The following is a 15,439-nucleotide window of genomic DNA, read 5'->3' as shown; positions in this document are numbered from 1 at the left end:
ACAGAAGAACCCAAATCACATAATATAGTGAGATTGGAAAAGCCACCCCCCCGCCAAGTTCTTCCCCGACTTTTTCCATTTGTGCTAGATTGCCTCAACTGAATGACAATAATTTTGTTTTTGAAGTCAAAAGAACATGATTTATTAAGTAATGTACCTAGTTATGATTTATTAAGCTTCCATTCACTAGTATAGTAGAGTTTAAAATTTCCATAAACTAGCAATGTTTTATTTATCTAAATCATCATGGCACTAAACTGCCTTTACATGCCAGGAATTGCCTGAAAAATGTCTTCCTTTGCTTAGTTGCGCAGACTGGATTGACAGTCACTTGAAAACAAACACCAGTTAACAAGTCCTTTGAACAGCATCTTTATTAAAGCCTTGAAGAGAAAAAAAAAAAAAAAAAAAAAATCACTTAAACCTAGTTAGGACAGAAAATAGTCTTGAAATTAAAATGATTGAAATTTCATTTTTTCCCAATAAAATAAGGAACTGCTGCACAATGAATTAATACACGGTATTGATTAGTCTAAATACAATAGTATATTTCACTGCCCAAATTCTAAGACAGTCTTACACAGTATATACAGGAGATCTAAATGAAACTGTTTAACATCCAGCATGGTCTATGAGGAGGATATTACTAAGAATAACTACCTCCACTCATACTCATACACCACTAGGGTCTGCAATAATCCCATACTTGTAGTCTGATGTTTAAGTGGTAACGTTCAATTGATAGTGCTCCAATAGAGCAAAATAATTTTCATTCATCCAATGACCTACAAAAGAGCACCCCTCACCATATGTAGCTAAAAACTGTAGATACCACTATTCCCCTTATTTCCCACCCTTTCTGCTCCCTCTATCCACCCTGAAAATGGAGCAATCTATAAATACTTCCTTTATAAATACCTTAGAAAGAAGGTGAACCAAGGACTAACATCAACTAGGGACCAAACTCCAAAGTAGAATATAGAATATAAGAGATTAGGGTCTACTAAAAGGTTCCCTCTGATATAATTAGAAAACTGAAAGGTTATTATGAATAATGGAGTTTTGTGGAAGGAAAAAACAGCTTCTGTATTTATAGCAGTTATGCAAGTCATAATGGATTTTAATATTCAAAATTAAGTCTCATAAAACTTTGAATTTTAATAGCTTCTTATATTGCAGTTATTGTGACCTATTAATTCTCAAGTGAGACAAAGGATATAAAATAACTTTCAGTCAACTTCCATTTTATTTAACATTTATTTTCATATTGTAATATTCAGATGTCACATATTCTACATTGATATTTTCATGCTAACAACCCTCTCCCATCCCAAGAAAAATAAAGGATTTTACACAACTTTAGGATGGAATGCACTAGAAACGAAATTGTAATTTGCACCCAAGTTACAAAGAACACAAAGAGACCAAACAACGGAAAAGCTGCATAGAAGACAGCTGCAGGGGATATAACATCAGAAAGGAGCAAATCAGAATCCTGAAGAATCTCAATGTTAATAATTGTGCCACGGGATAAACCCAGAGGCCAAAGTGATCAGAAAGCAGGACCAAACAGAGGATTTCAACAGAATGCTCTATATATTAATTCAAAATATTCATTTACACGTTCCAGCATTTTCTTTTCTTTCCCTTAAGCTTTCAGTTTTTGGTAAACATTCTTGAAATTTAAACACTGATAGCATGTCAGAACACTAGCATGCCTTAATTTATCAAGGTGGAATGGATAGTGTGTTTGCTTGTTCCTAAGCTCTTTTCCAAATTTTTTTTTCAACACAGATAATTGTAGGACCTTACAAATCCTCTGTATGGGGGCTTAATAAGGATCATCATGACAAAGAAGGAAACTCAGTCACCAGATAAATACCAATTGTGCAAAAGTTGCAAGTTTTTATACCCAACTTAGAAGGAGTAGCAGCAAAACCCAAGAGTTTCTCCTCCCTCCAAAGTCAGAATCAAGACCAATGGGTTGCCTATGCTCTGGGATCAATATGTAGATCATCCTCATTACAGATGTAGTAAAGTCAGAGTTAAAAGGCTTCCCTTGCTAGTTCTGTCCATAAAACACGTAAAAGCAGGTACCATCTGTTCTGGGCAACAACATGGGAACAGTGGTATGCAGGAGGACTAGAGATGTTCTCAAGTAAAGGGGATTAAATATATCCTTCTTGGCTATTCCTAAAAGACTTGCACAGACTTAGGTTTGACCTTTATTTGGAGGCCAAGACATTATAGCTTCATCTAGCCACACTCCTGAAGAAATTTAAAGAAATAAGGTCCAGGAGACCCAAATAATTAGGGTGTAATTAGACGAATAACTACACCATTAAGTACAAACACAATAAAAGACAGCTTCAATTCAATCCCTGCAGCCACTTTAACAAAGCATTGAAGATACAGGCTTTTGGAATAGAGAATATTTTAAAGTCTATTATCAGTTTAAAACATCAGGAACACTGGCACAATATGTTACCTATTCTTTGTTTTAATTACAGGGTAACACGTAAACTCCAACACAAAGGAGGAAGGAGAGGGGGAGGGAAGAATAAAACCAATATTTCACAGAGATGAAGTCGAAGCTAGTGCTTTATTGAAGAGTCTCGAGGGTAAAATTCGCTCAGGGTGCTTTGAGGGATTCTCTTCAACATTTCTTTGGGGAAGATTCGAAGGAGTTGCCAACCAATGTCCAAAGTTTCAAAGACAGTACGGTTTTCATAAGGACCTAAAACAGTGAGTAAAGGGAGAAAATGATTAATTACATTATAAAAATGCCTACCTGGGACAGCTAGGTGGCACAGTGGATAGAGCACTAGCCCTGAAGTCAGGAGTACAAATCTGGTTTCAGATACTTAACACTTCCTAGCTGTGTGACCCTGTGCAAGTCACTTAATGCCTCAGGGGAAAAAAAAGCCTGCCCTATTCACTCAACAACTATCTATTATTACTGAGTATCTACTATATGCATAGTACTAAGGCATAAAACAAAGATCCATTTATTTATTTATTTTTTGAAAAAAAGGCCATTAATTTTGTCAAGAGTCTAGAGATCTTCAAGGGTATACAGTTTAGTAGAGAAGTGGAGGTGAAAGTCATGATAAATAGGGATGTTTAAAAGAGAAGGGATGGTCACTCATTGGAGTGGAAGAAGACCATTAGTGTGCCAGGTAGAGGGGGAGAACATAACTAAACTCCTCTTCAAAATGAGAACTGGAAGAAAAGAAAAAGGAGAGAATTAATGTAAGACAAAACTTCCATAGGAGCTAAGACCTAGAATAGAGTCTTAAATAGCAAGAGAATATATCTAAAAGTAAAAAGGGGGATATATAATCAAATCAACTACATTCTTTAAATCAAACTACATCTTCAGAATTCTTAATGAAATTTCCTATAAACTTTTTAAGTATAACATTTTTATCTTACCCTGAGCAATAAAGTTCCTTTCAAACTTCTGCAAAAATTCCAGATAAAGGAGATCATCTGAGGTGAGAGCTTCTTCTCCAACAACTGCTTTCATGGCTTGTACATCCTTACCAATAGCATAACATGCGTACTAGGGAAAGCATAACAAAAAAAAAAAATTTTTTTTAGAGTAGATCATTTTCCTTTAACAGTAGTTAGCCTGGCTAATTTTAATAAAATCATCATTTAAAGAAACTATTCTGGAGCCTGATAAAAGATTCTGTTTAATGCCAGATATGTCTTGCTTAGAATTATCCAAAAGGACATTGCTCTTTTCAACAATGAGAGGATTCAGGAAAATTCCAATAGACCTGTGATGTAGAAAGCCATATGCATCCAGAAAGGACCGTGGGGACTAAATGCAGGTCACAACATAGTATTTTCACCTTTTTTGTTTGGTTTTGTTTTTTCTTTCTCATTTTTTCCCCTTTTTGATCTGATTTTTCTTAGGCAGCATGATAAATATTGAAGTGTATATAGAAGAATTGCAAGTGTTTAACATATATGGGTTTATTTATTGTTTAGGAGAGAGGGTTGGAGGGGAAGAGGGAGAAAAATTTGAAACAAGGTTTTGCAAGGATGAATGCTGAAAACTATCTTTGCGGGTATTTTGAAAATAAAAAGTTACTTTAAAAAAAGAATTATTCAAAAAGGTTTATGTACTAAACTGTGACGACCGCATTAGCACCCTGGATACCTTAGAATCATCTGGGGTCAGGATAAGCAAAAGTCCTTGGTCTTTATAGGTAGGACTGAATTGGATGGAAGCAGAATCTCTGTGACCTTCCTTCTTTGTCTCCCACCCAAAAGTGACCCTGGATAGTCTTACTCCACACCCCCTAGTCCCTCCTACAATTTTTTGTATACACTAATTATCGAGCCAGCACAAGACAGTGGGATGGGCCATTTTCCAAGCATATACTTATAGAGTATTGTCCAATTCGTAATTAGCCTTAAATGCTCGGTTGTTCGACCTCAGTGCATCAATTCAAGAGTTTCAGCCCTTTACACTAAAGCATGCAAAAATACTCAACATAAAGCAGTCTCACTTAAAAGGTTAACCTCTTTATACATACTCTAAGACTATTAGTTTCAGAAATGTATAGAATTCTACATGCAAGGAAACACTTTTGTTGTCATTAGAGTTGCAGAAAGATATTTAATCATTTAAATCTCAGCAGTGTTTATTTTAAGAGAGTCTCAATATACAGAATCTATACTCCCAAGTCTGGGTTCAAAAAAAGATTTTATAATGGAGCAAGCCCCAAGGGGTCTCTCCCACACCCTATCAATAATGCACATCTATTAGTTATTTGACTGTCTTTATGGGAAAATTGTATTCTAAACCTAGATAAAAAAGTAAATCGTTGTTAATGTGGCTGTCTAAACAAGACAATATATATAAGTACATAAAATTATATTCTTCAGTGTTTCTAATGTTTATTGTTTAATGTACCAAGAAATATTTTACTGAATGCTTTTTAGGATAGTAATAAAACTACCAATAAAATTTACAACAGTTTTGTTGCTTGGTTTAAGATTTAGAAACTACTGTCATATTAGACATGGACATTAAAGAATGTGATATTTAACTGAAAAAGGTAACTACCGTCTTTAGAAAAAGGCTATTGCTGTGCTTATCCATAAAAAAGCCTACTTTCCACTTATCTAAGGGAGCTGGAAAATTCTGATTTCAAAGTCTATAACTAATGGAACTTAGGGGAGGTGAAAATGAGAGAAAGGGAAAAGGTGTGTATTTTTTAAAAATTCAAAAAGTATAAGGACATACATACCAGCTGATTAGATACATCTGCATGATCTTTTCTAGTCATACCCTCTCCAATTGCAGACTTCATTAACCGGGACAAGGAAGGCAACACATTAATAGGTGGGTAAATCTTGGGTGGAATTAGAGGAAAAAGAGAAAGAAATTAAGAACTTTACTTTAAGAAGATTGGAATACTCTGATACAACATTTTGATAGTTAAAAATTCCAGGATTCAGAGTAGGGAGAGAAATTAACTAATTCAACTCTCTCTCATTTTAAAGATAAGGAAGTCAAGGCCCAGAGAGGTTAATTAACTTTCCAAGGATCATAGAGCTAGCAAACAGCAAAGCTGGATAATTCAAACATGGTTCATCTAATGCCAAATTTGATGTTCTATTACACATGCAAGAAGAACTGATATGTACTTATACACTTAAGAAGCATCCATTCCACTTTGGGATAGCTCTAACACTGGGAATATTTCCCTTTTATATCATGCCTAAATTATTCTCTTTTCACTTTCTATCCATTTCTGCTATTTTTTCCATAACAGCCTAAGTCTATTCCTTCTTCCATATCAGACTTTCAAATATTTGATGACAATGATCATGTTTCTCCTAAAAAGTATCAAGTGTCATTCCTACTGAGGCCAATACCAGATAAGAATTGGAATTATGACCCCAAACCAGTGCGGTTTCCAGATTACAACAATTACTCACATACGAGCATAATTTGTAATCATATTAGAGATAGAGCATTATTTACATTATAAGAGATCTCAAAGCATTTTTTTTTTCAGACAGACACAAAGTCATTCAACTGGTTACTACTATTGTAGAAAGCACTTTTCAGAATATTATATAGTCTCTCATATACCTGTCTGTTATGTAGCTGCCTGTCCACATAGATTTGTCCTTCAGTAATATATCCAGTCAAGTCAGGAATAGGATGAGTGATATCTGCCAAAAAAAATAGTTAATTCAGGGTTACTTTACTGAATATGAATAATTTTTATCAGAATAGCAAATTCCTGAGCCAATCTGAACTATGAGAATTGTTTACTAAGTTTGTAAGATTAATAATCACTGCTACAGTAGAGTATGATCATGATCATTCCATTAAGTACAAGATATCCCAAAAATCTTGGGATTTTTATGAGCTTAAAAATATAATAACACTTTAGGAACACTGCAGGTTTCGTTAGCCACATATGATGACATTGTAAAATGGATCAATTCTAACTGGAAATATCACATATACTCAAAAATAACTGCCTCACTAAATGTATGATTTTCAGAGGAAACACAATAATTTGGTTTCTAAAAAGTAAAACTGTTTCTGATATAGAAAGTTCTTGAAGTTTATGAAAAGAATGCCTTCTGGCAAAAAAAAAAAAAAAAAAAAGGTAATATAAAGAAAAAGCCAACTACCATCTTTTTACTTACATTTATGCTTCTGCTAATTAAAAACTAGATAGACAAAACATACCAGATCATGACAGCTATTTGAATACAAATAAAGAAATTAAAAAATAAACTATTACTGTGTTAAAAGGAATGAAGTTGTCAAGGAACCAAGTTTCTTTCTTGAAAAGTATTCATTTAAATTTAAAAATTCCTACAAATGTGCAAAAACCAACTTTCTTTTTCTTGTTTTTTAAGTTTGTTTTCTTTCACAACATTACTAATATGTAAATATTTTTTGCACAACTGCATATAATCTATATACAAAAGCTTGCATTCCCAATAAGGGGAAAGGAAGGAAAAGAGGGAAAAAACTTAGGGCTCAAAATTTTTTTTAATTTAAATTTTTTACATGCAATTGGAAAAATAAAAATAGTAAAATTTTTCTTAAAGGCAGTATGTTACCTAGTGGATACATGCATTCAAATCCTGCTTCTGACAATGATTAGATGTATAGCCATGAAGCAAGTGGTTCAGCTTTTGTTTCCTTTGTAAACGTACTTCAGTGTTGTTATGAAGCTCAAAAATATATACACAAAAAACTTTCAGGTATAATATATACACATTAATTACTAGGGGAACAGTAGCATATTTCTTTACCAGCATCAAGTATAATGTTCTCTGTATCAGAGGCATTTGATAAAGATTTGTTGTTTAGAATATCATAAGCAACAGATGAAACTTTAAGGGTTAACAGCTCATCCCATACCTAGGGGAGGGTATGGGAGATACAAGAGAGTACAGGTTTTAAAAGGTTAGATGACTTACCCAATGGCATGTGACTATGTCAGTAAAAGAGCCAAGGTTAGTAAGATTTCCCAACTCCTATTTCAACACTCTTTGTATTTATTTATATATGTGTGATTAATACATTTATGGGAGGGAAATGTGTTTAGTTAAGAACTTCCTTTCTCAATGCAGATTGAAAATCTTTCATTTTTAATCTTAATGGAGTTGTCTAGGGACAGATGCACTAAGAAATGACTTGCTCAGGGTTACACATCCAGTACTATGTCAGAAATGGAATTTGAACCCAGTTCTTTCTGATTCAGAAGCCAGTTCTCTACCTAATATGTCTGTGTTTATGGTAGTATACATGGTGTATTGTTGCTGATAATAAAAAAATCAATGTCTAAAATAAACTCCCATCCTGTTACAAATAAGATACTTATAGTTGGAAATAACTTACAAATGAAAGTATTTCAACTAAGACTATTTTTCAGCTACCTTGAGAACTTAGCAAATAAAAACCATCAACTTCAACAGTATGACGGAGACTTTTTCAAAATACAAGATCCTAGAAAGATTAGATAGGTATAACTAAAAAACAAAAACTCACCATCATTAGGCATAGTGAGGATAGGGATCTGAGTAATTGAACCATTCCTGCCTTCCACACGACCAGCTCGTTCATATATTGTAGCTAAGTCTGTATACATATAGCCTGGGAAGCCACGACGACCAGGAACTTCTTCTCGGGCTGCTGAAACCTATCAGCAATTCAAGACAATTTACATTTGTAAAAAAGAAACTCTTTTATTGAAAAGGTAAAATCTATTCATCAATAGATTATTTAACAGCAAAAATTTCAAAAAAAGGGAATACTGCCTGTTTAATTTTTTTTCTACAAAATAAGCACAAATTATTTCGAATGGGAAAACCAAAAATCTAGTTTCAAGCACTGAAATTCAATCAACATAATAATAACTTAATATTTCAGACTTTACACCTTAACTAAAATATACTGATACATGAAGATTTAGGGCTATATCCTTGGAAGTCACCTAACATGAGAACACAGGCATACACAATGATCTTCTCCCTTCTACAATCAACAGCAAAAAATAAAGGAAAGTACTAAAAACAAATTTAATTACACATCTACTTCTGAAAAAGTACAATTGACTTTGTTTGTCATAGGGAAGTGTCGTGAGAAACTTGAATTTAAATATATTCTTTAAATGTCTTATTTAAACTGTGACAGTAAAATAAATATTCTAATCCTAAGACTTCTTGACAGGTCTACATTGCTCCTTTACTATCTACAAAGAGCACATACACATGGGCACACACGGGCAGACACATACACACTAAGAATTCCTCTAAGGAACAAGACATACAAAAATGAAATGCATTAAATGTATGTTTATATGTTTAAACTCTCATCTCAAATAAGGTTTATTAATAGCAATATTAACTGGTTTTTATCTCCTTATCCTTTTCTTTTACCCTCACTCTCTGATTGGAGGTTCTTTATGAAGAAAAAGGCCCCTCCCCCCCAAAAAAAGGCACTTAAACACAAGGCACAAAAGGCCAATATAATTCAGAGTTGATAATTAGTTCCTGAATCATTTTAAAAAAAGACTTCTTTTGCTCATTCCTGTAACTAGCATGATCACACTTAGTGAAGAACAACACTAAAAAAAAATTACCTCTCGAAGAGCTTCAGCATAAGAACTCATATCTGTTAGAATGACCAATACATGCTTTTCACATTGATAGGCCAGAAATTCTGCTGTTGTTAGAGCCAGACGAGGAGTGATAATACGCTCAATGCTGAAAATGAACAAAAGTTCTTCAAATATAAAACATAAGCTAAAAAGTTCAAACTATATAGACTTGATAAGTTCAAACTTATACAGACTCTAATTTGAAAAAGACACAAATTTTAGAAATGTAGTAAAAATTACTGAGGGCAAAATAAAGTGATTTTTAAGTTGCTGAATAAACTAAGTAAATTTTTGACATTATGTATACTTTCTGCATATAGATCAATTCAAATATGTGCTAAATGCCACCATGATCCTTATCTTCTCAGATCAAGAGATCGGAAACCAAGCAACTGAGGTTGGACTCCTAAGTCTTGGAAAGCAGAGGGATATTCTAGCATTGAACCCGAGTCTCCAAATAAGCATAAAAGAAAGAGAAATAGTTGTCTTTACTTACGTTGGGTCATTAGCTAAGTTCAAAAAAAGACAGACATTATCCATTGAGCCATTTTCTTCAAAGTCAGATTTGAAGAATCGAGCAGTTTCCATGTTTACCTAAATAATTATATTTTCATTAGCACTAGGAGATGAAAATTTTTGAAATATGTCCAAGTAAAGTCCAATTTGAATGTGAACTGATTTTTTCCAATTTCACTCAAATATCTGTAACACATTTTTCTCTTAAGGTCAACAAGGAGTAAATAGCCATTCTATTTCAAGGGCTTGGCTTTTTGAAGAATAGATCACATGCAATTTTGAACACTAAAGGTCAGCCTTTTTTTTTTTTCTCACAGTGCCTAGGGCAAATGGCAGAACATGGTACAATTAACTTCAGTCAATTCAAATTTTTATTCATGGACATTTTAAATCAAATAAAAAGTCAAAACAATCCACATGCTAAAATCTATGGTAGTAAGAGGCTATGGCTATACTTCAATATATCAGCAAACTTCAAGTTTTACTAAAAGAATCATTTTGTAACTTCTTCCAGAGTCAATTTGATGTTTAGTCCACCATTTCAATAACCAAAGTCAACAGCTTTAAATGTTTCCACAGACTAGAAATTATACTTACACCCATAGCAGCAAACACAATCGCAAAATTTTCTTCACTATAGTCCATGACATCTTTGGATTTCTTCACCAAACCAGCCTGACGACAGATCTGAGCTGCGATCTAATTATTATTATAAAGAAATCAAGGTGAAAACTGTCCTAACATAGTAAGATAACATAATTATAATTTATAACCTCTGAGATTCTATATTAGACAATTAGAATTTCTTTTAGATGGCCTAAAAACTAGTAAGATATTGTAGGTCTTTTTTTTTCCTGAGGCAACTGGGGTTAAGTGATTTGCCCAGGGTCACATAGCTAGGATGTGTTAAGTGTCTGAGGTCAGATTTGAACTCAGGTCCTCCTGACTTCAGGGTTGGTGCTCTATCCATTGCACCACCGAGCTGCCCTATGTAAGCCTCTTCTTAAGACTGGCCAACCTACAAATACTTCATGTATAAGACAGCAGAACTGAAACTAAGGCAGAGTTTGGATAGATTTCACAATATGGTAATTTAAAAAATAAAAGCCATTAAAAAAAAAAAATCATGTTTCTCTTATTCATTAAAATAAACTTCCAGAATTTTTTTCCTAATACAATTCTGGTGCCAGGAAGTTATTTAAGTACTCACCTCATTATGGGGTAAGCCAGCAGCAGAAAAGATGGGAATTTTCTGCCCTCTAGCAATGCTGTTCATGCCATCTATTGCTGAAATGCCCGTTTGAATCATTTCCTCAGGGTAGATTCGACACTGAGGGTTGATTGGCTGTCCTATTGAATAAACATAAAAGAAAAAACTTATCTCCATAATATTCAAAAAAAGGTCAATAATCAAAAAGGCAAAGCCAAAATAACGGAGAAAAGGCAAAAAACCTCCTGAGATCTCCTCAAAACTCCACTAAAAAACTTTAAATAATGCCTCAAAACAAATCCTAAAGCAGCAGAATGACAAAAGGATGGGCTGAAACCATTTTCCTCAAAACAAATCCTAAAGCAGCAGAATGACAAAAGGATGGGCTGAAACCATTTTCCAACCCAAGACACTTGGGAGGTTGGCAGGAAAGGTCTGTCCCACTGAGGTGAGAATGGAGCATAGTCCAGTGCATACTACACTCCAGCAAACCAGCAGTAGATCTGGAGGTGAATGAATCAGTAATTAACAGTGGTGATTACTAGACCTTTCTACCCACAGCCCTTAAGGAGGTCAGAAAACTGATCAGAAGATTACAGGGGTTCCTCTGCTAGACCAGGAATTAATCACAACTGGATATAAGCCAAAGTTCTGGGTCTCAGTACCAAGACAAGGAGCACTAGTACCTAGAGCTAGTGGTTCCAGGGGAATTGGAACCCTGGACACAGTTTTTGAGCAGAAAAGAGTGCTTGGGGTCACTCACAAACCAGATCACAAGCCTGGAGAACAATAAATACACCTCTCCCTAAATCATACCATCTTAGAAGAATGGAAAACTCATAGGTGCTTAGAATTATCCCTGAAACAGCTACACAAAAATCCTAAAGCTTGAGACAGTAGCCCTTCCACACTGGAAGCAGAGTCCCGTTTTAATACAGAATTAAGTCAAGAAATAGGCTGGAAAAATGAGCAAATAATTGAAAAAGATCCTGACTATAAATAGAGTATAGTTAGTTACTATGGTGACAGAGAAAAATGAAAGCGCAAATGCAGAAGAAAACAAAATCAAAATTGCTACATGCAAAGTCTAAAGAAAAAAAAAAAATACACACACACACACACACACATATTGATGAATTGGTATATGGCCATGGAAGAGCTCAAAAACGATTTTGAAAATGAAATAAGAAAGACAGAGGAAAAATTAGGAAGATACAAAAGAGTGATTGCAGGAAAATCATGAAAAAAAGAACCAACAGCTTGATAAAGGCATAAAAAATATAGACTAACATCTTTAAAAACCATAATAAGGCAAATGATTCAAAAAAAAAAAAAAAAAAGACACAAAAATCCAGTGAAGAAAAGAATGCCTTAAAAAGCAGAATTGATCCAACAGAAAAAAAAGTTACAAAAGTTAAATGAAGAAAAGAATTTCTTAAAAAGTAGAATTGCTAAATGGAAAAGAAAGAAAAGCTCACTGAAGAAAATGCCTTAAAAATAAAATTCACTACGTGGAAAACTAATGATTACATGAGTCATCAAGAAACAATAAAACAAAATCAAAAGAATGAAAAGTTAGAAGAAAATGAAGTATCTCATTGGAAAAATAAGTGACCTGGGAGATAAATCCAAGAGAGATTGCTTAAAAATTTTCAGATTAAGGGGCAGCTAGGTAGTACAATGGTTAGAGGACCAGAATTGAAGTCAGGAGGACCCGAAGTCAAATCTGGTCTCATATTTAATACTTCCTAAATGTGTGACCCTGGGCAAGTCAGTCACTTAATCCAAATTGCCTCAGGGGGAAAAAAATTTCAAATTATCTGAAAACCATTTTCAAGAAATTATCAAGGGAAACTACTCTGATATCCTACAACCAAATGGTAAAATAGTCATCAAAAAGACTCCACACCAATCACCACCTGAAAGATATCCCAAAATGAAAATGCCCAGGAAAATTATAGCCAAATTCCAGTGCTCCCAAGTCAAAGAAAAAATATTTCAAGTAACCAGAAAAAAACAATTCAAATATTGAGGAGTCACAGTTAGGATACCACAGGATTTAGCAGCTTAAAGGATCAGAGGACCTGAAATATGATATTCCAGAAAATTATAACCAAGAATCAACTACACAAAAAAACTGAATATAATCCTTTGGGAGGAAAATGATAATTCAATGAAAAAAAGAGGCTTTCAAACATTCCTGATGAAAAGACAAGATCTGAATAGAAAATATGACTTTCAAACACAATACTCGAGAAGCATATAAAGAAGAGAAATCATAAGAGATCCAATAAGGTTAAACTGTTTACATTCCTACATGAGAAAATGATATTTGTGACACTTAAAAATTCTCTTATTAGGGCAGTTAGAAGTAAACATAGAGGGCATGTTGTGAGCTGAATATGATGGAATAATTATCTAAATTATAAAAATTAAGGGGTGAGATAGAGAAAGGCATTGGAAGAAGGGGAAATAAAGAGCCAGGATGTGGTAAATTATCTGACATAAAAAAGGCATCAATAGATTTTACAATGGAGGAGAACGTGGAAGAAAAGGGGAGTCCATTCTCATCGGAAGTGGCTCAAAGAGCAAATAATATACACACTCAGTTGGATAAAGAAATCTATATCCATATAGGGTCTTACCATACAGGAAAGTAGGAAGGGAAGACTATAAGGGGGTGAGGAGGGACGGTGAAGGACACTGAAAAAAGGGAGGGAGGACTGAGGGAAGTAAAAGTCAGAAGCAAAACACTTTTGACAATGGCCAAGGTGAGAAGAGAGAGTAGGTTACAGGGGAAAACTGGATGGAGGGAAATACATGGTAATCATAAATGTGAAAAAAAAAATTACAGTTGAAGTTTCTCTGATAAAGACTTCACTTATCAAATATATAAATATCTGAGCCAAAATTATAGAAGAACCATTCCTCAATTAATATATGGTCAAAGGATATGAACAAGCAGTTTTCAGACAAAGTAATCAAAGTTATTTATAGTCATAAAAAATGCTCTAAATCACTATTAATTAGGAAATTATGCAAATTAAAATGACTTTGACCTAACGCCACATACCTATCAGGATTGGCTAATATGACAGAAAAGGAAAATGACAAATATTGAAAGAGATAGGTGAAAATCGAGAGACCAATGCACTGCTAGTGAAATGTAATTTATTCATAATCCTTCTCTAAAGCAATTTGAAACTATGTCCAAAGGTCTATATACCCTTTGAACCAAAGTCCTCCTGATTTCAGGGCCAGTGTTCTCTATCCACTATATCATGTAACTGTCCCTAAAGTATTAAATTAAAAGGAAAAAAAGAGAATTAAAAAGGGGAAAAAAAGAAAAACGTTGATAATCAACTGTCAAGAGAGTAAAAAAAAAAATTCCGTAAGATCTTAGTTGCACAGAACATTTTCCTCTACATTTCAGTTCACTTTTAGCTTTCCAACTCAGCTTAACAAAAAAAAAAAACATAACACAGTTCCTTATAGTGTAACAAAATGTATTTCGTTGCACTAAACCATTCCCATGAGAAAAATAAAAGCTCTCAGCAACGAGAACCAAATCATTTCCAATGGAGCAGTAATGAACTGAACCAGCTATGCCCAGAAAAAGAACTCTGGGAGATGACTAAAAACCATTACATTGAATTCCCAATCCCTATATTTATGCACACCTGCATTTTTGATTTCCTTCACAAGCTAATTGTACAATATTTCAGAGTCTGATTCTTTTTGTACAGCAAAATAACGTTTTGGTCATGTATACTTATTGTGTATCTAATTTATATTTTAATATATTTAACATCTACTGGTCATCCTGCCATCTAGGGGAGGGGGTGGGGGGGTAAGAGGTGAAAAATTGGAACAAGAGGTTTGGCAATTGTTAATGCTGTAAAGTTACCCATGCATATATCCTGTAAATAAAAGGCTATTAAATTAAAAAAAAAAGAGAGAGAGAGAGAAATAAAAGCTAAAACAGGAACATATTCCTGATTTCAAAACTATGGTTGTAATACCCATGATGTTCATTTCAAAAACATCAATTGTGAATGTTACATAGAGTGTTTTGGGGGCAAATCTCTAAAAAACATTTCAGTTAAGTGTCTTCTGTTCTCACATAGTGAATTAAATTAAAATTAAATTCACGCTTCTTATGGAAAAAACAACAGAGATTTTTTTCCTCTTCTGCACATGTGATTTCATATACCGAGAACACTGGCCAAGATTTTGACATGCATCTGATCAATAAAAAAAAATATTCAACCATGCACCCAAAATGCTGTATATTCACTTGTTTATGAATAAGATATGCATTACTATATTAACAATTACATTATAAAAATAGAAAGAGACAAAATTGAAATAATATTTGTTCCTAGTGTCAACAAGGAACCAAATCATTGGAATTTATTAAACAGGGAATTGTTTAACATGGTCAGACCTATGACTTAGGAATATCACTAGTAGCTGGATGGATTATAAAGGGGAAATACTTGAGAAAGGAAGCCTAATTATAAGGCAACTGCAACACCCAAGTGTAGAAGAGATGACT

At 33.9% G+C, this 15,439-nt stretch overlaps 1 protein-coding gene across 1 annotated transcript in view; it reads right to left on the bottom strand.

Annotated features, from left to right (window-relative positions):
* Positions 1-1,227: 1,227 nt before the first annotated feature.
* Positions 1,228-15,439, bottom strand: part of ATP6V1B2 (ATPase H+ transporting V1 subunit B2) — a 31,261-nt gene continuing 17,049 nt past the window's right edge. Inside the window, exons 6-14 of the mRNA XM_003758039.4 lie at positions 10,882-11,021; positions 10,269-10,370; positions 9,652-9,749; positions 9,138-9,261; positions 8,045-8,195; positions 6,119-6,201; positions 5,268-5,372; positions 3,436-3,565; positions 1,228-2,737 (exon numbers count right to left, since the gene is read on the bottom strand). Of these exons, the coding sequence (XP_003758087.1) occupies positions 2,595-2,737; positions 3,436-3,565; positions 5,268-5,372; positions 6,119-6,201; positions 8,045-8,195; positions 9,138-9,261; positions 9,652-9,749; positions 10,269-10,370; positions 10,882-11,021 (1,076 nt within the window). The 3' untranslated portion in view covers positions 1,228-2,594. The remainder of the gene's footprint in view (positions 2,738-3,435; positions 3,566-5,267; positions 5,373-6,118; positions 6,202-8,044; positions 8,196-9,137; positions 9,262-9,651; positions 9,750-10,268; positions 10,371-10,881; positions 11,022-15,439) is intronic.

The sequence above is a fragment of the Sarcophilus harrisii genome, chromosome 2 (genome assembly GCF_902635505.1).
Source record: "Sarcophilus harrisii chromosome 2, mSarHar1.11, whole genome shotgun sequence".
In the NCBI taxonomy this organism is placed as follows: domain Eukaryota; kingdom Metazoa; phylum Chordata; class Mammalia; order Dasyuromorphia; family Dasyuridae; genus Sarcophilus; species Sarcophilus harrisii.
Note: the sequence above shows the minus strand (reverse complement) of the source record. Positions and strands in the feature narration are given on the sequence as shown.